Source organism: Amblyomma maculatum, chromosome 4 (genome assembly GCF_055883805.1).
Source record: "Amblyomma maculatum isolate TAMU_Amacu chromosome 4, ASM5588380v1, whole genome shotgun sequence".
NCBI classification, from domain to species: Eukaryota; Metazoa; Arthropoda; class Arachnida; order Ixodida; family Ixodidae; genus Amblyomma; species Amblyomma maculatum.
This window is the reverse complement of record NC_139347.1, coordinates 204,189,405-204,217,276: the sequence shown is the minus strand read 5'-3', so window position 1 is coordinate 204,217,276 and position 27,872 is coordinate 204,189,405. Positions and strand designations below refer to the sequence as shown.

The window sequence follows — 27,872 nt, the reverse complement described above, 5'->3', positions numbered from 1 at the left end:
CACAGGAAGACCTTTGTCTCTTGTCGCCAAGGGTGGTCTACAAAATTCCCCGGTCATGCAGAAAATTCAATTTATCCACTTACCAATCATTTGATCAATAAATGGATAAAAGGCAATCGAAGAGTTTATTAATACAGAGTTTGGATGATACGAAATGCCATGCTTCCCCTGCCTAACTATGCAGGCATCAAGCTTCAGAAATTGAATTGAGAATCAAGTCTGAAATGGTATATCTTCGCTGCTCTACTCGGAAAATACTTGATGGCCTCAAAAAAGGTGTCAACGCCCACCGATGGTCGCGCATAGCACTGACCTTTTTGCGGAAGACTTTTCTGAGGCCAGAGTACGCGATTCGCGCACCGATGGAGAGGACCATCATTTGCGTCTGCTGCTTATCGGCTGTAGTGGGATCGAAATCGGGAAACCCCAGATGCCTGCGTCGTTCCGTGAGGCAACGGAGAAGCTCGTCGTGCTTGCTGACCGTCGAATGGTCCCACGCTGACTGACGTTCGTCCCTGACGCCGACACCCACGGCCTCGACCAGCCGCATGCCGAGCAAACTTCCCATGGTACCGTAGTTGAAGTAGTCCGGCACATGGTAGTTGTACAGGTACGGATCGTGCTGCACAGAAGAATGCCATTTCTTATGTGGTACACTGTGGTACTTCTATATCCTGCACACTGCCTCTTATTCCCGGCAATGCCCTCACGGGGTTCATGATTATAAACATGCACAATTATTTTCTCTGAAAATGTACCAACGTTGTTGGAAATCAGAACATATCCCTGCTTTCTGTATCCTTTTCAGCAGTCGAATGACCTAAGAGGGAAGGTATTTTCTAGAGTTTTAAAAGGACATTCGCGACTGCTGGATCAGTATCGTTATTCACAATACTGTCACATTTCGTTTCATTGTTGTCGATTGTCGGCTTACTGCTGATATATTTTAGTTCGATATTGACTTTTCTTTCCCGCAGCTGTGATTGAAACTGTTTCACCATCTACGTAGACGATTACATGGCTAAAACTATTACTTGGCAGACTCCACGATTGCTGGCACATAGCGAGGAGTGCGCTCTAACACAAGCCGAAATTAAGTCTGCCGCTGGCCGGAGCCGTCGCTCGTTTGCACCAGCCGTAAATCCCGTTCCGGAAAACAACGGTCTTACGGTGATCGCCAGCATATACTTCCCCAACCCCCACTAGAGTGTGCGATGATTTTAATGCATTTAACAGCACATGAGCTAACGGTGGACAGAAAGTGTCCGCTCTACCTGTCAATCAGGAGAAAAACAAAACTCCCTTATCCGCAAGGAATAGAACCTCATCCCTCGGGTGCCCAGCCGAGCGCTTTAGCTACAACCGGGATCGTGGGAATAAAATTGTAGTTCTCCTTCTCTACCATGAGGATTATAGTAGCGGTGACAAAGACGCTACAATCATAAGGTGATAGTAGCTATGATAATTACGGTGTATTTCGTTGATAATTATAGCCAGAGCAAACGCGATGCACCGAGTGAACTAGCAATCCTCAGGCTTTCAAATTTCTGCAGTGTATACATTCCAAAGTGCTCTAGGATTTCCTTAAAGCGGAGACGGCTCGATTGGCAGGATATGAATACGGTCCGATCGCTGAAGAGGCAACAGTGGCGGCAGAAATCAAAGCTACGAGCGAGGCCGCTGGCATCACCGAGCCAAGACTGATGAGAAAAACTACGACCCGCAGGCTTTGTTATATACAGTAGCAAAGGGCGAACCATGCGTTAGGCAGAAAATAAAATGAAAGAACAGGAAGAGAGGTACCGTTTTTTCGTAATTTCTTCCGTTTCATGATGATTGGTGGGCGCTGTTTAACACAGGTACAAAGAGAAGAAAACACGGGACTAGCTCCTTTTTCACAACTTATTTATTGGGAATAAAACGAAGCTTAATAAGAACGAAAACCTTGGAGCAAGGAGTAAAAGAAACCTAAACCAATATCAAAACCAGCGAAGGTAGCCTATTTCCCTCTTCGATAACGAGAGCGAAGGTTTGCTGACAATTTCCACACAAGGCGATATGGAATGCTTTCGTCATCTCTATAAATCTTTGCTGTGGATGCCGATACAACACCTGCGTCGCTTCAAAGGTGGGTCGGCAATTGATGCATTTCTGGAGGTGTTCATCACCTCTGAAGATTCGACATTATTGCGCTCTCTGAGCAGAATGTTCAAACAACGGTAGGTATGGTCAGTGCACAACGAAAGTGAATTTTATAGACCGCATAAGTTACACAGCATACAAACTTCTTTCTGTGGTTGACTTTACAAGAAGGGGAAATTGTGCCAACCGTTTCCGCCTTTCTTTCCACAAACGGACAAAGTTTGCTTAATCCTAATGGGGTGGAAAGAGCCACTTTACGCCATATCGCTTGAAAACGTGTCTAAGCAAATGTGATAAGCGGTGTATATAAGGGATGACGGCATGCTTTTTCTTCATAGTTTTTGCGGCAGGTGGAAAACCTTTAACCCGTTTCATCAATTTCGCGTAGGACTGGGCAATGACCCTTATGATAGCCTGCGTTTACCAATCTATCAATTTGGGCATTGAAGCTATCTCGAAGAACATGCAGGCAATATTTAGCTAAGCAGGTCATGAGACAGGAAGCAGCAATACCGTTCTTCACTAGCTTCGAGTACTCAGAGCTATACTTGAGAAGTGGCTTTTCAGCTTAGGCCAATACTGGAATCAAGCATGCATGGAATTGAAGCGCAACATTAGGTCCAGGAACTGTAACTGGTTTTCATGTGGAACCTTTAAAGTGAAATTGAGACCCGAACCTCATTCTTTGAAAGTTTTCAAAATGTTTACCATATGGTTCTTAAACCTCGTTCTATCAACAAAAGCGAAAAAAAAATCATTTCTTTTTTGTTGATTGAACGCGGTTCGTTGATAGAACATCCGGGAATGGAACAATTTTCGATCCACCTTTGACGCGACACAGGCATTATGTCGGCATCCACAGCAGATTTAAAGAGGTGATAGAAGCACGCCTTATCGCATCCAGTGGAAATTGCGTAAGCAAGCCTTAGCTCTTTTTATAGAAGAAGAAATCGGCTACCTTCGCAGGTTTTGATATTCGTTTTGTTTCCTTTTATTCCTTGCTCGAGGTTTTTTGTTCTTAATAAGCTTTGTTTTCTTCCCAATAATTAAGCTGTGAAAAAGGCGGCAGTCCCATGTTTTCTTCTATTTGTATCTACGTTAAACAGCGTCCACCAAACCATCATGAACCACCTCTACCTCGCCTAACTTTGCCTTCTGTTGTTCTTCCGTTTCCCTCGATGTTGTATGTTTTAATATGAACCAACCCAGCTGGCCTTCGTTAAACGCTTCCTTGGCTGTTTACACCTTAAGTAGCTAAGTCGAAAGTTGCCAGCGTCGCTGCTCTCCAGAGTGGATGTGAAGCCGTTATGCCACAAATTACTCGTTACTTACTACTCATTATGCCACAAATTAAAGCGCCAGGTAGCTATCTGTGCGCGTATACTGAGATGACAACAAAACTGCGAACGTTGAAACGTTTAAATATTCTGAGATACATCGCGAAACGCAGATGCTTATTGTCGAGGGGGCACACCGATTGCACCACCTCAGAAAAAGATTCAGCACGTTTATAAGGCAATCATTCAACGATCTTCGCCGTATCAACGCTGAGGAAATACAGCTGTACAAAACCGCATTTGCGATACAAAGAGAACAATAAAACTGAACGTCCGATTTCTTGGCGCGGAGCAATGTTTAAGGCACTATGTTGAATATCGGGAGGGCTGTAGTTTAAATCCCGCCCAGTACAGAGTATTTATGTACCCTTTTTAATAAGTAATCTTAGAGATCTTGAAATTTCGAGCCTTCGTTTTCCCTCGAAGCAGCCAGAGTCGGTGAGTATACATATTAGCTTACATGACAGCTCCAAACGGATTCCTGCGAGTTCATATTGCACAATAAACCGATATGAGCAATCCGTATAAATTTAATGCTAGATTTTGCAATAGGTACACGCTTGGCAAGGACTTTGTCCGTGAAGGACTTGGACTTTCCCTGCTGCTGTACGTTTTAAAACTGCGTCACGCCAATAATGAAACTAGGTGGGCAAAGTGCATAGCGGCTTTTGCGAAGAGTCGAAACCGAAATGATGTGTAGTGCGAAGAGAGGACAAACGATGGTCTCTTAGGATAACAAACTGGATTCCAAGGGAAGTAAAGCGTAGCAGGGGGCGGCAGAAAGTTAGGTGGGCGGATGAGGTTAAGAAGTTTGCAGGGGTCAAGTGGATGCAGCTAGCACAGAACTGGGTTAAGTGGAGAAATATGGGAGAGGCCTTCGCCCTGCAGTGGGTATAGTCAGGCTGATGATGATGAAACCGAAATACAACTAATCTGGCCAGCCTGTGGCGCCGTCATGTGCAGGTTTGCTTTTCCTTCTGACATTGAGGCCCTCTTATTGCCGTCTTCTTGGCGTGATAAAAGTGCACTTGCAGATTCAAGGTAAAAAAAAGGAAAAGAAAAAACATTTCTAAGATGCCACCGCAATGCACATCAGACAGCCTCTAGGATGCCTTGCGCGTTTATGCGGCTTGGGCTTGAGAGAGTGGATTGCGGTGGCCAAACCTGTATTTCAGTTTTTGCTTCTTCTACCATGTAAGAGCTTTGATTTCAGTTAAGTTGTTTGCCGTGTGTGAATACCAGGAAATTTCATTTTTTTCTTGTCCTTTTATATAATGCCATATCCAGATTAAAAAAACAAAAACAACCCGCCTTCATGCGTTTTCACCTAATGGATAAGTTGGTAACTGTTCGAAATTTCTGTGCATTAAGTTTCGCGTATGCGTTGCAGGACCGAGTACCAGCGATGCTTTGAAACAGTGCATACTGGGGCCACTGCAAGCGTGAAACTCTTAGAAACCTCTGTTGTGATCACACAGACTTCTATTGGGAGATACGCCAGTTTACTTAACACATTGTGGTGCTGGCAATTTTCATTTTAAAACGAGTCCGCTTTGGTGTCTTAGTAGTTCACCCTTTTTAATTCATAACAAAGGGGAAGCTAAGGACTTGAAAAATTACAGACCAATTAGCTCACTGTCTGTTACGTATAAGGTATTTATCAAAGCAATCGCTAATAGAATCAGGGAAATTTTAGACTGCAACCAAGCAAAAATCATGTTTTCGGAAAGGATATTCTACTATCTATCATATCCATAACATCAACCAGGTGATAGAAAAATGCTCGGAATATAACCAGCCTTTGAACATAGCATTCATTGATGAACTGAACTGATGACATGTAGCGCGAAGCAATGATAACCGATGGTCGCTTAGGGCAACAAACTGGATTCCAAGGGAAGGAAAGCGTAGCAGAGGGCGGCATAAGCTTTTGGTTTGGTTTGTGGGGTTTAACGTCCCAAAGCGACTCAGGCCATGAAAGACGCCGTAGTGGAGGACTCCGTAAATTTCGACCACCTGAGGTTCCTTAACGTGCATTTTGCATTTTAGGAAACGTCCCAACTCGCCCAATTCAGCATTCTGGTGCAGTTCTTGTTCTTTACGTGCCCTGACATCGCACAGCACACGGGTGCCTTGCTTTTCGCCTTCATCGAAAATCGGCCGCCGATGCCGGGATTCGATCCTTGGGAATAGTAGTCGAGCGCAGTAACCAGTGCGCCACCCCGGCGTGGTGGCAGAAAATTAGTTGGGCGGATGTGATTAAAATGTTAACAGGGGTCAAGTGTGTGCAGCTCGCACATTACCGGGTTATTTAGAGGAATATCGGAGAGGCCTTCGCCCTGCAGTGGGTATAGTCAGGCTGAGGATGATGATGATGATGGTTTAAACTAACGATGCATGTTATATCCAGGCTGCGGCAGCCTTTTTTCGATGGAGACGAAACCCGATGGGTGCGTTTACACTATGTGACGCCAGTACCGGGGAAAGAACCTGAGGTGGTCAAAAAGTCTGGAGCCAACTGCTACGGCGTCCTTCAAAGCCTGAGCCGTATTGGGATGCTGAAGGCGAATTCTGTCACTTTTTCTGCTTTAAGTTTCACTAATATTCTCACGGTACATTAGTTAACCCTTTGGCGGCTGTGTCAGTATTGGAAAACAATAGATAACAATAACAATGCTGGTTCTCAACGATCAAAAGCAAGCATCTAAAACAGCAGAGACATAAACAAGCGTCAAAATGGGCTACGCTAGAGAAATACATAAATATATGTTAATGCAGCAAGCAAACAAACAAACACATTACCATTTTGCCAAAACCAAATAAAACGGGATTGAGCTGTGTACAGAAATCATAAGCACTTCTTACACTGCTTGAAGTTATGCTCGGAATATAAACATTGAGAGATTACTGAGAAATGTGATGATTGATTGAGGATTCACAAGCTCATGAGGTAAATTTTTCTATTTCCTAACTGTATACGCAAAAAATAACAACGGATTGTGTCTTTGTGGATTCTGTGTTCCTCCAGGTGTTTGTTAAGTTCGTGCCTGGTAGCTCTCGTGCTAGAAAGAGACAAGTTTTAAGTATTAAGCGTAAGTGCACTGCCCGCTGGCTAATTGTAGGTAGTCGAGCCACTGCCTGACGTATTTTAGGTCAAATCAAATAAAATCAAATTTCAGTTTTCTTTGTACAAGGTAGAATGATGGAGCAGCCGCAAAGAGCTGCTGTTGTGAGCAGCTTGATGAAGGGACTGTCCAATTCGTAACGGCTGCAGTGACACATTAAACAGTGCCTCGTACACAGAAACAATGAGAAAGGTACATGTATAATTTAGAAGCATGAATGACTATGCACAAATAAAAGAAAAGAAGAGTGAAAAGTAGAAAAGGACCCCTGCATAAAACAATTGTTTCAATGATATCCTGGGCAGTTTGGTCACAACAATAGATTGACAAGCATAATTATTCAGGAACGGAAGCGTGCAGGTCACTAATTGATCGAAATAGGTTGTGGCGGAAGTTGGTATGTATATACATACATTCTTAAGGAAGCCTAAGGAAGCCTACTACACCCCAAATCAATCGACACATGTGTCAGCACCCTCTCTGTCACCCTAACAACCCCTGAAATTGCATTGCTTGATGAAAAATGAGTTTGCCGCGTGCTTATCCTGTGCCGGTGTTCTCTGCTTTGTTTCACGTCGTATCACGCGTGTGTTTTCACGCCCTGATTAGAATCCTTGATGCGGCTTCAGGTTTTATTTGTGTTTTCTTTTTTTCTTGTGTTCTTAAGCTTTTATTTCCGAATAAAACATTAAGAGTGAGCGCTTCTGTTGGGTGTCTTCTCGGCCGTCTTAGTCTTTCATTTACTATGAATCATGTAGAACGTTCGTTATTATTATTGCTCTCTTTGGTAACATTAACTCTTTTTTTTTCAGGTTTGTTTTCTTAGCTAGCATATATGGCGTGTGGAAGAATTGTATAAGAGTAGCTTTATCTATTGGAGTAGAATATGCCTGCATGTGTTCATCACACCAATTGCTCGGTACATTCTCTTGCAGTTTTCACTAATTTGACGATCACACGTCTAGTGACTAGAAAAATGAGCCTGAAGAACTACCATACCATCTAGTATTTTAATTGGGCGCTTATAATGTGCAACGTTGCAGAAAACGTATGTTTGTTTCATCGAAATAGGAAAGCGTTAGTTTTGCCCGCATTAATACTGTAAAATGCGGCAGGGACTCATCACGTAATCTTTATTTCCAGTGTTGTCTTGCTTGTTATCAGTAAACTGGTGTCATCAGCGGAAAATATTAAAGAAACCTGTGTTTGGTGAGATAGAACATGTAAATCATTATATAGACGAACGAAATACAAGCGGGCCAAGGATACTGTCTTGAGGTCCGCCTGTTTTTGCAGCTTAACTGTTTACGTTCATTGAGATAAGAGGCTATTAACTTGCAAACAACCCTGCGTATACCGTACAGTCCCAGTTTTGCAAAATAAATTCTTGTTGCAATGACGGTTTGCGGTGTTTAACGTCCCAAAGCGACTCAGGCTATCAAAGAAGCCGCAGTGGAGGGCTCCAGAAATTTTCACCACCTGGGGTTCTTTACCGTGCGTTGACATCGCACAGCACACGGGTGCCTTGCTTTTCGGCTCCATCGAAAAGCCTTGTCGCAAAAAATCGAAGGCTTTCGACAGATCTATATACGTATATTCCAAGTGTTGTGCCATCATTTAAAAATCTACTCATTATAAACTCTTTTTGCATTACTAGCAGCGCTGTTTACAGTAACGATACTTACAGAAACCGTGTTGAAAGTCATCCAGAACGGCATTCGTATCAAGATAGCTTGACAATGTAGAGTTCACCACTTTTTCCGTTGGTTGAAAAAAAAAAAACAACAAAAACGAGGCAAGATTGAAATGGGCCTGTAATTTTTAATCATCATTTTATCTCCAGCTCTCAATATTAGAATAGCCTTCGAAGTCTGCACTGATTGCTGAAAAACACAGGTGAAAGATTAGGTTTGAATATGTTGGCCAATGGGGCTCTGGTAATTTCTATAACGTGATAAGGAGTTTTATTTATGGATCAACGGCATCGCAAACACTGCCGTTCATTAAATTCATTAATCTGGAAGCGACCTCCTATTCATCCGTAGGGTATACAAACATGGTATTCACACTGAGTGAAACAGCTCGAAATAGGGCATATTTTTCAGATGAGACAATGTTTTGAAGTAAAAATTGGTTTATTAAATAGTCAATAAAGCTACTGGCTATACGACACTTTGAGGCAATTATGCCTTTATGAAAAAAAAATTCAATTTCTTAAGAGCCACAAATAGGACCATAAACAACGTCTATTTTTTCCAAGTTAACTGAGAGCGCTTAGTATCTTGTGCAATGATATATCACCACAGGTGAGATTTCGTTGCAGTGCAAATTAATTTTAAGACTTTACATTCTCTGACCCCAATCGGAGAGATCTCTGCGCGAAATCTTGCATGTCTGAAATCTATGAACGCACAGTAGTCGATACTTTCTCTGCTTTTGCTGAAGGACAAAATTTATAAGTTGCTGCTGGTCATATAAGGCAAATGATCATTCAAGCTGTAGCTGTCGCTAAAGGTTGCATGTTTAGCCCAAAGGCCCGCACACAAGCATTTTTCGGATAGTAACTGAGACCTGATCAGATAACTTGTCCTGACGAATTGTTTGGTCAGAAATCATTCTTAGTATTACCTCCACTGTGCTTACTCTTAAAAACCTCTGGTCGATATTTGAAAAGAAATCCTTATTTAAACTATTGGAGGAGGGTGTAAACAACGTAATTTGATTATCAGATGGAATGAAAATGGCCGAATTTTGTATTGAAACTCCTATAGACAAAACTGGCTGCACAGCACAGCACAGACATAGTGGCTGCACAGAAACCATAGTTCTGCATAAAGAAAGTAACAAAATTACCATAAAGAAAGGTGTTAGGCAAGGAGACACAATCTCCCCAGTACTAATCACAGCTTTCTTAGAGGAAGTATTCAGAGACTCGGAATGGGAGCAGTTAGGGATAAGGCTAGATGGAGAATACCTCAGTAATCTGCGATTTGCTGATGACATTGCCTTGCTAAGCAACTCGGGGGACGAACTGCAAATAATGATTGATGACCTAGAGGGGAAAAGCAGAAAGGTAGGCTTGAAAATCAATATGCAGAAGACTAAGGTAATGTTCAACAGCCTCGGGAAGGAACAGCAGTTTACATTAGGTAGCGAAATACTGGAAGTAGTAGGCGAATATGTCTACTTAGGACGGGTAGTAACCGCAGATCCGGACCATGAAAAGGAAATAACAAGAAGAATAAGATTGGGATGGAGCGCATTTGGCAAGCACTCGCAGAATATGACTAGCAGCTTGCCGGTATCGCTCAAGAGGAAAGTATATAACAGTTGCATCTTACCTGTACTCACCTATGGGGCTGAAACGTGGAGGCTAACCAAGAGAGTTCTACTTAAGTTGAGGACAACCCAGAGGGCTATGGAACGAAAAATGGTAGGGGTAACATTAAGAGATAGAAAGCGTGCAGAGTGGGTCAGAGAAATAACTCAAGTTACCGACCTTCTAGTAGAAATTAAGAAGAAATGGACATATGGGCAGGACATGTAGGGCGAAGAGAGGTTAACCGATGGTCGCTGAGGGTAACAAACTGGATTCCAAGGGAAGGAAAGCGTAGCACGGGACGGCAGAAAGTTAGGTTGGCGGATGAGATTAAGAAGTTCGCAGGGGTCAAGTGGATGCAGCTGGCACAGAACCGGGTTAAGTGGAGAAATATGGGAGAGGCCTTCGCCCTGCAGTGGGTATAATCAGGCTGATGATGATGATGATGAGACAAAACTATCTGAAAAATATTGCGAAGCATCTGGCAACATAGTGGTGCTTCGACTTTGCCTGCACAGAAAAACCTGGGGCTTTTTATGCCCATAAATTTTATACATTGTCATCGAAGCAGGTTTTCAACGTAATTTGCTTAGATCTTATTTAACATAGCGATATAAATGAATATATCTGCAGATTTTCCTCCGCAGGCTTCTTTATGTTTTACTATAAATTTTAAAACGTGCCTAATTTATTTTCTTTAGCAGTCTGACACTTGTTTTGAGCACAGGGCGAACTTCAGAAGCGATATTTGTATATGCATGGGAAGCTTAGACAATTTATATTAATAGTTTCATTAAAACACATATTTTGCAATCTTCCTCAGTTCTTCAAATAATGTCGCCACTTGATTATATATGCCAGTTTGAACGACCCACTGCGAGCACTGAAAAAAAAAAGTTTGCTGAGGTTTAGCTTTAGTTAAATCAGGTAGGTTGCGTAAGCAAAGCCGACGTAGCTTCTCTTTCAGTTCTTCGTCTTATTTCTCTTTATCTTTTTCTTCTTTTTTTTCTTCTCCTTTCTCTTTTCCTTCTTTTTCTTCTTTTATCAGCCAACATATAAAGGCCCGCTTGAACCGAGCCGTGCTTGCGTGGCCTAGGGATAACGTGAATGCAGGCTGATTGTGGTATCCCCCTCCCCATATGAAAGGAGAGGTCCGAGTTGGCAGCTCCTCCTAAAACCAGTCCTGTCTAAGCCCACTTAGTGCTCGGCCATGTCAGCTGTCAGCTACCGCCTGCCACGATCTCTTCTTCTTCAAGTGGTTGCTAGGCAATAGCTCAAAGTCAGTGCGACCGCGGCCAAGGTGCGACCACAACGAAAGTGCAATCAAGCGAAGAGGCGATGTGGCTGGCGTAGTGTCGTTCTCGCTACAAAATGGTTGCGGCTTAGCTTTGTTAAGCCCGGTTATACGAGTGAAAACCTTGTTATTCGTGGTTATACTTTGTCGCGAAGTCATGTCAAGATATATAACCTAGTTTACTGAGCGAAAGATTGATTAAGCATGATCACACAAGGCTTGCCGCGGTTTAACGCCTCCAAGGCTGTCTTCGAACGTCAAGAAGGTGCGGTTGAAGCACCGGTTCCCGCACGCGACTCCTCCATGGCTGTCCGCGAACCTCAAGGGCACCGCAGCTGGGCCTAGACGAAACGAAAGTATCGAATGGCAGTTTGAAAGGAGACGTCGCAGGAGACGAGCCAGATAGCCAATAGTGGTGGTGGAGAACAGGCAGAGGTCTGGAAGCCTGTGTGGCATTCCGTCAGGCAATATTGCATATTTGTGGATATGAACTGGTGCGAATAATGCTTTCTAGGCTTGTGACGAAGAGGAAGAATGCAGTGCGCAGAAGCTTGCGTTTCCGGAGCGATGTAGCGATTCGCAGAATATGTATTTTGCTTCCAGAAGGATATCAGATTACACAGGGAGTGCCGAAGGTGGTTATCACATGCCTTAGTCTAGAGCAACAAATAGCCATGGATGGTTTAAAGAGGTTATAGTGGAGGTTTCGACAGCCAGGATGTGAGAGCCCGAATAGAAGTGTGATCATAAAGACAGTCTCTTTCGAGAAAAATGCATCAAAAGGGGCATTCCAAACATGAATAAGACGAGGAGCATAATGAAATCCTCATCAATCCTAAATGTAACCTCTCAACGCAAAGGGACGTTGTATTAAACTGGGTTTTCTGCGAAATAAGGAAAGTGAGTTATTATGGCCAGTGACGTATAAGCGTGCGTGACCGTGCCGAAGTATCCCGTGAAGTGAGCAGAAGTTTTTTCCAGAGTACAGCATAACCGTCTTCTCAACGTGTCCCATGATATAATGAATATGGCTTTCGCTAACTAATACTTTCCCCGAAAACCCTTCTTCACAGTAGCTTGTCTGCGTTGGCACTGCTGTTTTTAGAGTGCAATTATAGTTTCCCTTAGTAGATAAAGCTTGTGAATTATTAAAACAAGTGCTTCATATTTTTGCGCGTCCAGATGCACAAGAAAGCGGGAGAATTTCCAAACCCTCCTTATGCAGTTGGCGCATTCTACATGCCAGTACCGGCCATTCAGTGAAAACTGTTCGACTAATGTGACACGTGCTGTATGAGCTGGCGTTGCTGCAAATTGCGTTGTTAGACATAGTCCACCTAAAGCTGGCGACGAGCAGAGACTTAATAAGATATTCAAAGAATTTCTGCGGTGGCTCCACACTCTAAAATGAAACTAGGTAAAATTGCGCTAACTGTGTGCGACTTGGTCTATGTGGTGCGAAGACCGGTATTGCCTTTGTTTGGCATTAAACCTCCGCGGAAGGGATTATCTCCTTTTAAAAGATTAATGATAGCTGCGACTTAAAATAACAAGCAGTAATTTTTTCTTCTTTTTGGATTAATGGTTTAGATCATGCAGTCAGCCATAAATGCCAGTAGCATTTTCTCTTCACTGAAATGATTGGTCTGGCAACTAGTTGGTGTCCAAGGCAAAATGTACTCTTAAGAAACTAAAGCTTTCGGCAGGGCGAAGAGTTACGTTTCTTCTCTATATGGGAATGAGGCTTGCCACACATTTATTCCCTAAAGGACTCCCCTTCTAAAGTGCGGCTTTACAACACACCTGGAAGGTGGTGGGCACCACAATGTAGCCCATACTGGGGACGAGGGCGAGCTTTCCCGCGAACTCAATCTCCGAGATGAGCATCTCCACGCGCGTCGGTGGTGTGGCAGCCATGACGCTGTGGTGCAGCCTGAGCGCCGCCAAGAGGACAACAAGGAACCTGTTTGACTCATCCAGTTTCACGTCCGGCTTGTTGTAGTCGACGTTGGTCCCGTTGAAAGCCCTGCCCGCGATGACGTGAAGAGACAGCTTCGACAACGCTTGCGCCGTGCTGTTCCGGTTGGACTCCTGCATACGCAACATATCCTGAGCGCAGTAGGGTGATATCCTGTTTAATGCGTAACATGCCATCGTTTTCCGGCTGCAGAATGATACGATAGCCTCAGCACGCCTGCCAAGTACGCGCAGTTCGTTCATCGTGGCAGCAGAACTGTATGCCGGCGGTTCGCTGTCCCGTTCCCGCCTGGCTCAGCGGGTCCTGCCAAATATATTTGTGGAGACCCGACAAGTGTGCCTGATTCATCTCCACAAATTTGGTGACCCGGACGTGATTCGAACACGCAACCTTTTAATGCCACCACCAATATATAAATTTTTTAAATTTGCCCTTAAAAGTGCTTATTCGTACCAGCCTCGTGAAGAAGATTTTGAGAAATAGTTCGAAAGGCTCTTGAACTGTGTGAGGCAATGTAAGGTTTACAGAAACAGTTTCCTCGCTAAAAAGTGAAAAGATTCCAATTGCGCTTGTAAGGTTGCCAGACATAAGCATCGTCTGTTGCATTCTAATTTTAATTGGCTTCATAGTAACGTGGGATTGAGCAATATCTGCAATAAACCAGGATCTTTGCGTTTCTCTTGGTCTAAGTAAGTTATAAAGACGAAAGTTCAAAAATTATGCGCAGTACACTACGCTTGGAGGAAAGCCTATAGAGCGCTATCGAACACCAAACACAGTTAAAACATGTTTTATTGAACGTGGAGCCTGGTTGGATATTATTTTACAGTTGCTGGGGGGGGGGGGGGGCAAAATCTAAATATTAGCAACTGTCATTCAATAAAGTTTACGGAATTCGTATATCCCCTTTACAGCGTGACTGCGCATTCTTGCAAAATTAACCTAAATGGTGGGCTGTCGCAAAAAGTAATGAGAGCTTCATGCAGCCACGGGAGCACAAAGAGATGAAGCGCTTGCCCGCTCTTTTGCACATCTTTGTTTTGTAACAAACTCGTTTTGGCCTATGCGAACACATTGTTGCTTTTCTGGTTAAAGATACCTCAATTACTGTCAGTGCAGCGGGAAAGCAATCGTCAATGAAGACTCTAGCTTCTCCCTCACAAAAAGGGCGGTATCTGTTGTGCTCGAACCATATTTAATTAACTGCATCGCGAAGTTGATGCTAAGCGGTCATCGAATTGACATTTCAGGTTATGTTGCCCAAGAATCAGCTTACAATTACAATTGTGCAGTAAAATTGAAACCGCGCAGAACTGCTATATTCCGTCTGCGAGGAAGGACACGTTGTTTTCCTCACTTTATTGCAAATAACTCTGCTTAGTTATTCAGCTACATTCAGACAAGCGATGTCTGGCCTTGGTGTGCATTCAGGAAGATCACTTGTCTGTATTACTTTTGGCCCTGCACTCTAAGGCTACGTCCACGCCCTGGCAGTTGAAAAATCACGATTACTCCATTTCCTTCTACCGGACAAATACGTACATAAATTACCTAATGTTAAATAAATGTATTTTTCTCTCTCTTGTCTCGTCCATAACAAATATTTCTGCCAAACACATGAAGACGCACCTCCATCCATACAAACGCATCTCGGTACTCGCTGATAGCTTCCTGCATGGATCCAATGATGTCCTGGAGTACGCCGATGCTCCGGGCCTCAGCAAGCTGCCGTGCGGCCAGGAAGGCCCATGTGAGCGTCAATGACTTGTACGTAAAAGCGAGGCAGTAGAGAGCCTTGGCCATTTCGCTCTGCGCTATTGTGTCCCTCATGGAGAGGATGTACACAACGTCCGCCTCCAGGTTGGTGGCCATGTAGAAGGCAGCCTTCCGCAAGCCATACTTCATCACCAGCTGCGTGGGTTACCGGAGCAGAGGATACCGTCATACGCCATACATTGTTCAATGCAAGTGTCTTATATAATAAACTATGGAAAATATGAAAATCACTAAGACCTGTATGGGACGTATGCCAGCCGCAAAGTAGGCAGCGCAATTCTGCTAATGAGTACAGTAACCTGTGCGCAGTGGGTGCGAGCTAAAGAACTAAAACTAAATGTAGGTGAAATACCAACGCCATTTGATTTACCGCTATATTTGTAACCAAAAAAGATAGAATTTATAATGCAATTACGAGTTTTAATACTGAATAATCAGAAATGCATTTTAAATCAATGCGAAAAACATAAATAGGGGAATGTTTGGCCGTTTTATTAGTCTTCAAGCCACCGGGCGGTGAAAGCAAATAAATATTCGAGAGTTATATAGAAGAGAGTTCTTGCCAGAGTAATTTTAGCGCTATATTGCTAACAACTCATCTGAAACGTTAAACCTTGAAGGCAGTCGATTTGAAATTGGGCGGAGGTAGAGGTTAGAAATTGTGAGAAAAAAAAAGGAAGGGGGGGGGGGTCATGGATGGTAGAGAAGCGGTAGTCGTTTAATTTTTTTTATCTATGTCATTAAAGTGTCGCATAGGACCGCAGCGTTTATGACTACGACACCATGAGGAGTGATTGGCTACGCCGCTGCCAGACAGCATGCGGCAACTTCCGTTAGGTATCGCGGCGTCTCCGTCTTTCGGCACTTTTATTATGCTTGCGCCCATAGCCCTGTCGATTTTGAAGCCGGAGTGGCGATCATATTCGCCGTACTTTCTTATGGAAACCTTGTTTTTTTTCTCCACAGGGTCGCTATGGACGATTAGTCCCTTCGCGTACGTGCTTGGTTTTTGGCGCTCTTGAACAAAATTCTGCATAATGTGCAAAAACTATTAGTTGTTAATTAAAGGAGTGCCTAATAAAGACAAGGGGAGTGGGAGCGGTGGACGTTCCCCCTCCCCCCTTTTTCCTGTTGAAGAGTGTGGGGAGTGGGCAGAGAAGCAACTGGTAAAGGGTCTCTTCTCCTGGACCCATAGATCGAGTTTGTATCAGATAATAGTAGTAACAAAGTTGACATTTATTCTTCCATCCCCTTTTTTGTCAAGTCAGAGAACAAACTGAAACAAACTGGTAGTAGCAAAATTTTGAGTGCGTGTTGCGCCAGGTGGGAAAAAAGGCACTCACCGCAAATGTCCTGGTAGAATAGTAGGCTTAACACGAACTCGCGTCATGCTTGATGAAGCGTGTCACTGTTATGTAGTAATGTTGCCTTTATACACATCACACTGCCTAAGCAGGAATGAATAAAACCGCGGAACGTTATCCCGGCAAAACCTAGTTATCCGAGCGTAAGCTCTTTTATGCTAGCTGCATTCAAGCCTGACGCATGCTCAGAAGCGTTGGCGCACTCGGACATTCATGCACCTCATCCATGGCGTGGCTGACCAATCAAGGGCCGGCGAAGCAGTTACACCCCCGCCTAGTGATTTGTTATCACACTGGAGAGCTTCCGAGCAAGCTCCTATGCTTCGCCTCTCCACAGCGGGTCATGTGGAGTGACGTCACTGACTGCACCTCCAGTATATAGCGTTCTACAATTGCGAAGTGTGTCGTCGGCTGCCGGCGAGCTGGCCATTTCAGCGGTGATCGCTCCGGGCGACATGAGAGGTGTTGGAGGAGCGCAATGAGCGCTGAGCAGACAGCTGGGTGAACTGCCTCCGTCACCGCTAGTTCTTCAGACCCCGAAGGCGCACAAAAATATACGGTGTCGCTTTATCACACACACTCTCGACTAACATAAAATCCGATTCTGTGCATGAGTAAAAGATTTATAGTTCCGCATGAAAGCGGCCGCTGTCGGGGAAAATGTGTATAAGCGGCAAGACACATGCAGCCAAAACAAGGTATACAGAGATTGCCGGTTTCCTGAATGTGTTTGGCGTTTCATTTCTCAAACGTTAACGGCAGGTTCAATGAAGAATATTCAACATGTTTTTATGACCACAAATAAGTTTTATCGGATGCGCCAGTTTATGCGGGCCAGGCGCTAACTCGGACCGAAAACGCAACGGAGGGTGTTATAGGCTTGGCTTGTTTGCGCCCAATATAAAAAGGCGAAGATTGCTTGGAGAGAGAAATTATATCAGAAGCTGTTGAATACCTTATTTGGATGTGGGCGGATAATTATGAAAAGGCAATTGTATACAAAACAAAATAGATCAGCGACAGCGCATATAAATGCAGGAAACTACATAGCGGATGACTTGGTACCACCATATACCACCATATGGTACCACCATATAAAACACTACGAAATTATAGGGAAATGTCACTGAACTAGGAGCGCATGAATGAAATAAGCTGCTGAATTTGAGAACACAGAAGACGCAGGCGGAGTCGTTACATAGAGCCCTCAAATATAATGATTTGCATCTCCTCAGCTTAAGGTGCTTTCTCTGCTCTGCTTTAGAGCGCTCTGATCTTGGTGTAGTGACCTCACATAAAAAGTGAATCGCATGAGGACGCAGACTTATGCGAAGCGTCATTTCTCTTTCATGCATGGGACAACTAAGCTTGGAAATCTCTGCACTTTGCAAGAACATCGCAAATTCATGCATTGCTGTTTGCGTTGATTTTCCCTGAACTGAAGAATAAATTCTGAAAGGCCCTTCCAGCGTATTTACGAGCTAAGCCCCGCAAACGAATAAAGGACACCCCCGCGATCGAAGTTTGAGATTAATTCATTTTCTTCTTTTCGTGTCGCGCAGATTTACTGGAAATGAGATACGCAGAGTACTGCATTTTGATTTGTGTATGAACGTTCGAGCCACATATACTGCAATGTACGCTTTGCGACTGCTAGAAATGCCTTTTGACGTACTTATGATAATCTGGAGGAAGGGTATTCAAAGTAGCTTCGACGTCATCTAGCCATCCCTAGTCAACCAAGCGTTGAAGCTCATCAATCCAATTTTAAAGAAGCAGGGTGATTTCCTCGCCTGTGTGGCTAACGTGCCTGTATACACTTTCGTAGCGATGATTAGATCCGCACGATTTGGATTGGCGCAGTTAAAGCTTCAGTGAGCGACCGGCCGTATTCACTTAGCTTGAGCTCAGTGAATAGCTTTCAGCAACAAAATTGATCAGCTCATATGGCTTGTCTGAACCAAACAGAGGAGCAGTCTCGTCGGAAAACCTACATCTACTAGCCGACCTGGGAAATAATTCGTATTGCGCAGAGGTATAACACGGAAAAGCGTTTTACAGTTTCGCGCATACGACGATGAGATTGTTATAAGGGGCTGAAAAGAAAAAAATGTTGGGATGAAGAAGGCTGCAAGCCGCCTGTACTTTGAACTTGTGTACGCATTCGTGCTTTTTTTTTACTCTGCTTCTACGTGGCCACTGCGCGGTCCATTTTTTGATGATTTCGCTTTACGTTTAAAGTACAGCGGATGATCATTGTCCTCGTTCACTGACAAATTGCAATGCTACGCTGTGGTTTCTGTCGTTGCCTTAAAATTTGGCATCTTCTGCAAGTCACCTGCGTAGCCCGCTTGAATGTGTTGACTCCGACAGTGATGATCTCGTCCGTGGGTTGAAGGATGGTGATATCGCGCAGCGAGTTCTTGAAGGCAAGCACCCATTGTTCGGCTGACACGCCAGGCACCATGCCGGAGACGACATTTTTCAGGGGATAGAGCTCTTCTTTCAATGGAAAACTGCGGAAGATGCTTCCCACCCTGCTGTCTATTTGCACCAGAAGATTCAAGTCGGCTTCCACGTTCTTGCGGCCAAGCCAGAACTTGCAGGTTGGAAGAGACAAAAAGAACAATGAGAACACGAAGCTTCTGGGCCCTTCGAGAGTTTCAGTGCCCGTGTTCGTTAACATTAGAGAGTTATACAGTCACGACAAGTTTCAACCATGGTGAAAGCATCATGAAAAATAATCGAGGAATTCTCAATTGCGGGAGCCAGTGCCGTATATGTTCTTTTATTTCTATACGCGTAACACTATCACTGGATATTATAACACTTTGTGTCCATATCTGCAATGAAAGAACGTTTGTCGTACTTTATATGTCAAGAACACCTTGACGTCATGCCTCACGGTGCAGCGTCATGGGGAATATCCTTTTGTGATTGCCGCCTTCAATTAATTGGCGTTGGTTCAGAGGCTTACCAAGCCGGTCAGCATTGGAATGTGGTGCAAGAACTCAGCCCCATTAAACAGCCAGCATTTGAAACTGCGTTAGGCTACACTCAAGGCTCACAAAGACGAAGACGTGAAGACAAAGGTGCGACGAAGCTCTTACCACGGAAGGACTTTAGACGATATTTTTAATCTATGTCGCATTTGCAATCCTTGAGCGTAATCAGATTGAAGTATTCAAAGGGCTCCCAGCGGCTGTCATTCTTTCGGAGTGCTAGGTAAACTGACCACCCTGTATATGCGATGCCTCGTGTCATCGACGGTACCATAACCACGCAAGAACGCAAACATTATCTTAATTCATGAGAATAGGGACGTTAAAGACTTGAAAACTTACAATAAGTTTACTATATCTGTTACGTATAAGGTATTTGCCAAGGCAATCACAAGTAGAATCAGGATAACCTTACACATCAATCAAGCAGAATATCAAGCAGGGTTTCGGAAAGGGTACTCTATCATTGATCATATCCATACCATCAATCAGGTGATAGAAAAATGCTCGGAATATAACCAGCCCTTATTCATAGCACTTATTGATTATGAAAAACCATTTGACTCAGTTGAAACCTCCGCCGTAATGCAGGCATTGCGAAATCAGGGGGTAGACGAGCCGTACGTGAAAGTGCTGGAAGATATATATATATATATATATATATATATATATATATATATATATATATATATATATATATATATATATATATATATATATATATATATATATATATAGTGGCTGCACAGCTACCATAGTTCTGCATAAAGAAAGTAACGAAATTTCCATACAGAAAGGTGCCAGGCAAGGAGACACAATCTCCCCAGTACTATTCTCAGCTTGCTTAGAGGAAGTATTCAGAGACTTGGAATGAGAGCAGTTAGGGATAAGGGTAGATGGAGGATACCTAATAATTTGAGATTTGCTGATCACATTGCCTAGCTAAGTAACTCAGGGGATGAATTGCAAATAATGATTGATGACCTAGAAGGAAAAAGTAAAAAGTAGGCTTGAAAATGAATATGCAGAAGACTAAGGTAATGTTCAATAGTCTAGGGAAGGAACAGCAGAGTACTTTAGGTAGCGGAGCACTGGAAGTAGTAGGCGAATATGTCTATTTTGGACTGAAGGGTAGACAATTAGGCAAGTTGGTGTTGGTTCATACTGGAAAGGTACAGCGCAAAGGCACAAGATGGAAGGAAGAAGACGGACAGACGGACAGCGCACGTCTGTTCGTCTTCCTTTCGTCTTGTGTCTTTTTGCGCTGTACCTTTCCAGTATGAACTTCGGACAGGTAATAACCGCAGATACAGACCATGAAAGTAAATAACAAGAAGTATAATACTGGGATGGAGCGCATTTGGCAAGTGCTGGCAGATTATGACTAGCAGCGTACCGGTATCACTCAAGAGGAAAATTCGCACGCACGCACGCACGCACGCACGCGCGCGCGCGCGCGCACACACACACACACACACACACGCACACACACACACACACACACACGCACACACGCACACACACACACACACACACACACACACACACACACACAGAGTTGCATCTTACATGTACTCACCTATGGGACAGAAACTTGGAGGCTAACGAAAAGGGTTCTACTTAAGTTGAGGACAATGCAGAGGGCTTTGGAACGAAAAATGGTAGGATTAACGTTAATAGATAGGAAACATGCAGAGTGGGTTAAAAAAAATAACTTGACATTCTAGTGGAAATAAAGAAGAAGAAATGGGCATGGGCAAGACATGTAATGAAAAGAGAGGATAACAGATGGTCGCTTAGGGTAACAAACTAGATTCCAAGGGAAGAAATGCACAACAGGGGGCGGCGAAAAGGTAGGTGGGCGGATGAGATTAAAAAGCACGCAGGGGTCAAGTGAATGCTGCTAGTACAGGGTCGTGTTAATTGGAGGGATATGGGAGAGGCCCTCGTCCTGCAGTGGGTATAGTCAGGCTGATGATGAATATTATTATGATGATAAGTCAGCCGCACAACTTTTGTGCATCCACACGGAATAAGGTTACACATGCACAAATTCTATATTACGCTAATCGCACCCAGCACTTCCTTTAACACCACGCCTAACACCTCCTTAACGCCAGGTACCGACACTCTGTTCTATCCATCTGATATGCGAGAGCCTATATGTTGACATCCCCACGCTATAACATCAGGAACAAGTTGCTTAGTTTTGAAAGCTTCATTTACTTTGTTCTCTTTCGCCGTTTATTTTCAGGTTGGTTCGAAGATATTACGCTTATATATTCTGTTGTTTTATATATTTCTTGTAACGACTGACAATATTTATACGTATTTTATCGGGGAAAACGGGGAGGGGGGGGGGGGACGCCATCCTTTGTTGTCTACGTAGCGCTAAAGTCTTATAACTGTCACTGTTTTGTTTTGTACCAAGCCTGATGAGCAATTTCAATTGGCCTCTTTTTCCAGAGTGTCTGAACACTATAAGCTAACGTATGGACTTAATAGACTGACTTTCAGCTGAACTTGATTAAAAATTCAAATAGCTTAAGTGAAATATTCATTTAAGTGGGGAAGCAACATTACATGGGCATGCAAACTCGCCTGTTAGGAAATCACACAGTACAATGATGCGTTGGTGTGCGTTGCGTTGCGATGGGTTTAGGTGCACATAGGTAACTGAGGCTATCATGCGCTAAACACAAGGTCAACCACTTGTTTAGTGTATTTGCGGATTTTTACTACCCTCATCTACCAGTTGTTGACAAATGAAAAGGACGAAGCCCGAGTTTCCTAATTCGCCACAATAAACACATTTAAATCCCTTACCTCTGTGTGGATACCATGGAGGCACTTATAAAAGAATTATTGAAGTGCATTCCATGAGTGGTTGTAGTGAACGAGCAATCAGAAGCTTTTAACAAAATAATTGGACTGTGGATGCAGTATATGAAAGGCACAATATAATTTACCATTGCAAAGTACATACTTGGTCCAAGTTCCTCTTTACTTCAGTACATATTTTGGGTATCCTACAATGCTTTTTGCTAGGGTATCAGCACTGTAATAACACTCCGATCGCAATTTCCGAACAATGTTTCTATTTTAACGCAAAGTAATTTGTATTACAAACCTATAACATTGTTTTTTAATCTGAAGGGCATAAACCATTCAGAAACCCAGCATCACCATAAATTATGCTTGAAATGCTAATCGAAAGACTCTGATAATATAGGCAACATCATTCGAGGATTTTCTAACATTAGAAACTTCCAATATAACGCCTAGACTGCAATATACACATTCGTTTACAACATCATGCGTCATGTGGGTAGCTACGTGAGTGCCGTTGTTCCCACGTAGTATAGGGATCTGAAGAAATCAGTTTGTCGCTAGCGCACCTTGCTGGTTACATGTTTTGTGCCCGCTATCAAGCCCACACAATATGCCTGCGTTTTCACTTTTAAGCGTGACATGATAATGTGGTTTGCCCTCCTTCCTCAGCGTCCTGTTATTTCTGGAGCTATTTCTAATAAACTTTAAGCCCAGTGGAACTGGGGGAATTTGCCACAGCGTACTCGCACAATATGCGACTGCTGCCCGCGTGGTGTGCGCGCACCGCTGGCTGTTACCGAGCCTGATTATATAGCTTAAGCGCAAGCCGCTTAATTTCCAGCTGTGTGCCCACTGCCAAACGTGTACAATGCGCGCTGACCTGTCATGGCTAAGGCAAGTTGTATCGTCAACCGGGGTGACAGTGATACTACCTTTAAAAATCAGGTCATGACACATTTGTGTTGCAGGAAGATTGACAATGTTTTGGTGAATTGTAGTTAGAGTGGCTTTCTACTTCAGTTCGTCTTTTGATACGACTATTTAGGTGATCATGGTGTGTTTTTTTTAGTGAGTGTCTGCTTAATGGGAGCTTCACAAATCAAGGTAATTACAGGAAGTTTCAATATTTGATGTTCAACAGAAAGCAACCACATATTGCCACGCTTTTGGATACGCAAACTGAAGCGGACATGCACACGCTGATAAAGAGTAGATAAATAGGAACGCAGTACTGATAATTCCTGCCCTCAGTATCGAACGGGGGTGAACACAGCGCCACCTTGAGAATTTGCTCAAATCGCTGGCGAGCGTCGCCGGTGTCGAACGGGACGCCAAGCTTCTCCTGAAGGGTGTATCCTTGGCCCATGAACAAAGCAGAGCGACCGCCCTCGTGAACGAACATAGCCTTGAAGAGCGTGTACACGCCAATCTGCAATGACAGTGCGGTCTCATTTGAACAGTAATGAATTCGAGAAACACTTTCGTCTTTCTATGGTTTTTCTTTTAATGCGTTCAGCTCTATCTTTTCAGTATCGCTGCCATAATAACGAAAATCACTGCACCATGCTATATCGAAGTTTGTTTCAGACAATTCCAGTGCACGCAAGGGTAACAATATCCGATTGCTGGAAAATACTTTACTACTAGAAGAATATGTTTCCGAATGTCCTCTTTTACCCCGAGAAAATAAATGTTAAAATAAATCGTAGCACAGCACTAAGTAATAAAATGTCGGCCGCATTAGCATTGTCAACAGAGGTAGTCAAGGAACAGCTTAGATATGTTCTATTATATTAAGAAATCAGCTTTACACAGATGCATTTAGAACAACATCAAATCAAGGCTATTAGACAGCGATATCAGTTACCATAATTTAATTTGAACTTATCGTTCTTTTGGTTTTGTGACAGCCACGGCGACACTTCGATTGCATGGGATGCTTAGATCATCTCCTGAGGTTAAATGGTGTTGAATTTGGTTTTGTTTTAAAGAGTTTAAGAGTTTAACAGGTACAGCTTTGTCCATTGAGAACTTGATGAGATTAGACCGTAGGTCGATGATCGGCCGGTGTTTACGCAGAATATGCATACCCAAAATCACGTCGCGCGAGCACTGCTGTAGGGTAAGTACGTCCATATACTGTAACCCCTGCGCCCCGACGGTGCAATCAGGTTACCACCAGCGGTTCGGGTTATGGGAACTTCCAAGGAATCGTCCCTTTCTTGACCTTGGCGGGAATAGTCCACTAATGACTGAATAGTCAGCGTAAATCATAAAGCATAGCCCAGGAACAAACGACGGGGACGAGACAGGACAAGAGCTTGTCCTGTCTCATCATTGTCCCCGTCTTTTGTTCCTGCGCTATGCTTTTTGATTTACGATGTCTAGACACGCCCGCTCCTATTCACTTCTGAAAATTCAGCTGCGGTGTTCATTAAGGCAGTGAACGTGTGACAGTCGACAGCCACTTCAAGATCACCTGTCTGTGTCCTTGCATTACGCGTTCAATTCAATTCATTTTAGGAAAAAAAAGGAAAGACTTCGGTGTCTGGTCTCGCTCCGTCGCGTACTGTGGTCGCGACCAGGGCACGCCGTTATCACGCCGCTGGGGGGTGGTGTCAGCTTGGAGTCTGGTCGGTTGGTCGAAGTGTCGCCGTGTGGAAAGGCGGTGTAAATGTTGCGATGTTGTCGCTCGTCGTCGACGGCGGAAGATCTTCGTTAGTTTGCCGTGTAGCAACCTAACCTCCAAAGGTTGCTGGCATTAGTTTCTCCCGCGGGGCAAGGGAACCTGCCTCGCACATAGCTCTGGCCCGGCGATGCAAATCGCGCCTCGAACGGCGATGGGGAGCGGGAAAGACGGCTTGACAACGCGTGATCTCCCTTGTGCAGGAAGCCGTCGATTTCGTGCGGTCGCTCACCAGGAAAGAAGCGTGAGACGTCGATGGCGAAACCACACAGGTCAATTTGTCTGTGTCAGCAGTGTCATAGGGTATTTGACCGGTCTCACCGCAGTGGAAGCATATAGTGGGCGGTTGTTCGAAGTCTTCCATGCGTCGCATATGCTGAGACTTGGCGGTCATTAATTCTTAAGCTTTGCGGGCGCAGGTTAAGGGGCGGGGTTCAGGAACACACTGGAAACGATTAGGGCTTGGAGTCTCATGCCGCGGAGGCGAGTTGCGTAATGCGGCAGACTAGCTCACCATTGCGGCTCGCGGATAGTAGCTGTCAAAAGCGGGATGCCAAGCGCCTGCTGAATTTCGTCCCGGACGATGACCTCGAGAGTCGCTACCTGGGGATTTCGGGATGCTGGCAGAATCCAGCGAAGTTCTTCCCGGGCGACTTACGAATCATTTTCCGGAGGATTTCACTACACAGGGACGCTGTATTTGCCTAAACAGGGGAAATCTGAACAGTGTGCGGTTGTATACTGGCGAGCTCAAGAGTTGAAGTTTCTTTCCATAGTCGATGCCTCGGGAACGATCACGGCAATGATATTGGGAGTGTTCCCTGCGAGGCCGGCAAAAAACAAAAACTCCTTGACGCCAACATTAGCAACTGCACCTTCTTCATGCATATTAGAGTTGGCGTGATGAAAGAGTCGCTTCATTTCCTCAGCGTAGGCGAAGAAATACTCGTTAGAGATCTGAACCTTGGAGTGAAAGAGCAGTTCGGCTCTTTGCGTTCTCATGACGCCGGCGAATACCTTCAGCAGCTCCTTCCTAGATATCTTTCAGATTGTTAAGAATAACTCGTGGCTTTCGTATTGCGTACGGCCTAAGCCTTCAAGTGCGAAGAAGACGTTCCGGAGAGTTAAAACGTTGCCTCAATTGTTGAAGGCTGCCACTCGCTCGTACTGCTCCCGACACTCTTCTGGATCTTCTTCTGGAATGCCGTGGAAAAGAGGTGTCATTGAGTTGCTGCACGTGAATGCTGCTAACCGTGCCGTCGTAGATGTTGAAGGTTCCGTCTGAGACGTACGGGGGGGGGGGGGGGGGGAAGCCGTGTTTCGGCGGCGAGCCTTGAAGGCGGTGGCTGGCTCAATGGGTTGTAGACAAGTCTTCAGGAGTGACGCGTTCAGGACTGTTGTCAAGGGTGTAGTGGATATCCCCACTATGACCAGCACCGCCTTGACCAGATGTCACATGTTAGTGACAATGCCGAAGGCTAGATAATGAAGAGTAGATGTTGATCGTTCCTTTTTTTTTGGACTCATTAGCACCCCTAAAAGAAATAAGTAACACGTCGGCGGCGATAACAGCAAGAGCACGATCGTTGGTCGTCAAAAAAGGATGCCTCGTGCTCCTGTCAGCGCTCAATTTAAAGCCGTCGCAGAAACATCTCGATAAAGACAAAAAAAAAAAAAGAAGACTAGCACAACCTAGAACATTGTGGAAGCAAAGGTGCGTGACTGGAACCATTCTCAATACATTTCGGCGCATCTTGCACGACTAAGAAAATAATAAAAGCAAAAACAAGGAATTACAAGAGCATTCTAGTATGCAAACCGATAAGGCCCCACATCGGTAGCCGCCAGCAGTAACAAATAAAGGTTATAAGGGTTTGGGGCAATGCGCCACACCACTATATTCGCGAATGCGGTATGAGGCGTCAGGACCGGACCCGCCTCGATGAACGCAGGTAAAATTTAACCGGTTGAGCGATCGTCAAGAGCTTTTATCACTTTTTTTCGCGTTATTTTAATTACAAAATTAAGAAATACATACATATTATGCAAGAGAATACGCATCACATTCTAAGAAACTGAAACGGAAATCATATCTTTCGACGCTACAGAAGTCATTATGCATTAGCATCCGATATAGAGAAGCAACAGTGCTCCACAGAAAAGCTGCACAGATTCCACAGAAATATAGCAGTTGAAGAAACGTTTTTCCCTAGGTCAGTACGAATTTTCAATCAAAAGCAGGGTTATGCCCTGATGTGGTGAAGCAGCGGTTAAGACGCCAGGCTATATATGTTCCGTAGTACACGGGTTTGATCACGACTGCTGGCGGCTGAGTTTTGATGGAGGCAAAACGGAGATGCGTTCGTGCACATCCGCTATGCATTATCAAGGCACGTTAAAGATCCCCAGGTGTTCGAAATTACTCCGTATCCTCAACTCTGACACCTATCCCTCCCTTTCCACTTTGATTCCCGCCTTCCCCCTTTTTCATACAGCTCGTGTCGGGTGCTCACGGAGACGTGTGACAGAGCGCCTTTTCTTCCCTATATACCAGTTTATAATCAAAAAGGCGATAAGCTTGAGCATCCCCCCCATTTCAAGCCATCATATGATGTACAACATTGCTAACGATTCAAAATTTGAATAACGTAGCTTTTCCTCGTATAACTAAGTTCAAGTCATGCTTAAACGCCTACCATTTTTTGAATAAGGTTCTCTGCGTCATGGTAATATATAGCCATGTACAACTTTTATCGCGCCGGCTGTTGCTAACGACAGTTATGTAGCAAAATGAAAATCTGTCTAGGAGTACCATGGAGGGCACAAATTTACATCATTATCAGCTCTATGCTTGCCACCGCATACGCGCTTGATATACGTGAGGAACCCACCTGCATCACTTGGCGAACCAGGTAGCGCACTACGTCAAAGAAGGTGGCAGCCTTCATGAGCTGATTGATTTCGAGCAAATCGTGCGCCTCCTTCAATGCATCCTTCATTTCCACCGGCTCGGACAT

The 27,872-nt window shown here is 44.2% G+C and overlaps 1 protein-coding gene across 1 annotated transcript; it reads right to left on the bottom strand.

Annotated features, from left to right (window-relative positions):
• LOC146194029 (uncharacterized) lies at positions 1 to 27,872 on the bottom strand. Its single transcript, XM_084600152.1, has 4 exons — positions 27,747 to 27,872; positions 14,825 to 15,106; positions 13,021 to 13,308; positions 1 to 622 (listed from the first exon to the last, which is right to left on the bottom strand). Exons 1-4 carry the CDS (start codon positions 27,870 to 27,872, stop codon positions 188 to 190), a joined length of 1,131 nt encoding a protein of 376 aa, XP_084456278.1. The 3' UTR covers positions 1 to 187.

Excerpts from the sequence above, each read along its gene's own strand:
- LOC146194029 (XM_084600152.1), bottom strand. The coding sequence starts at position 27,872 with ATGTCCGAGCCGGTGGAAATGAAGGATGCATTGAAGGAGGCGCACGAT. Across the intron at positions 15,107-27,746 it reads TGGTTCGCCAAGTGATGCAG|CTGGTGATGAAGTATGGCTT; the intron begins GTGGGTTCCTCA and ends TAACCCACGCAG. Across the intron at positions 13,309-14,824 it reads ATGCGTTTGTATGGATGGAG|GAGTCCAACCGGAACAGCAC; the intron begins GTGCGTCTTCAT and ends TTGCGTATGCAG.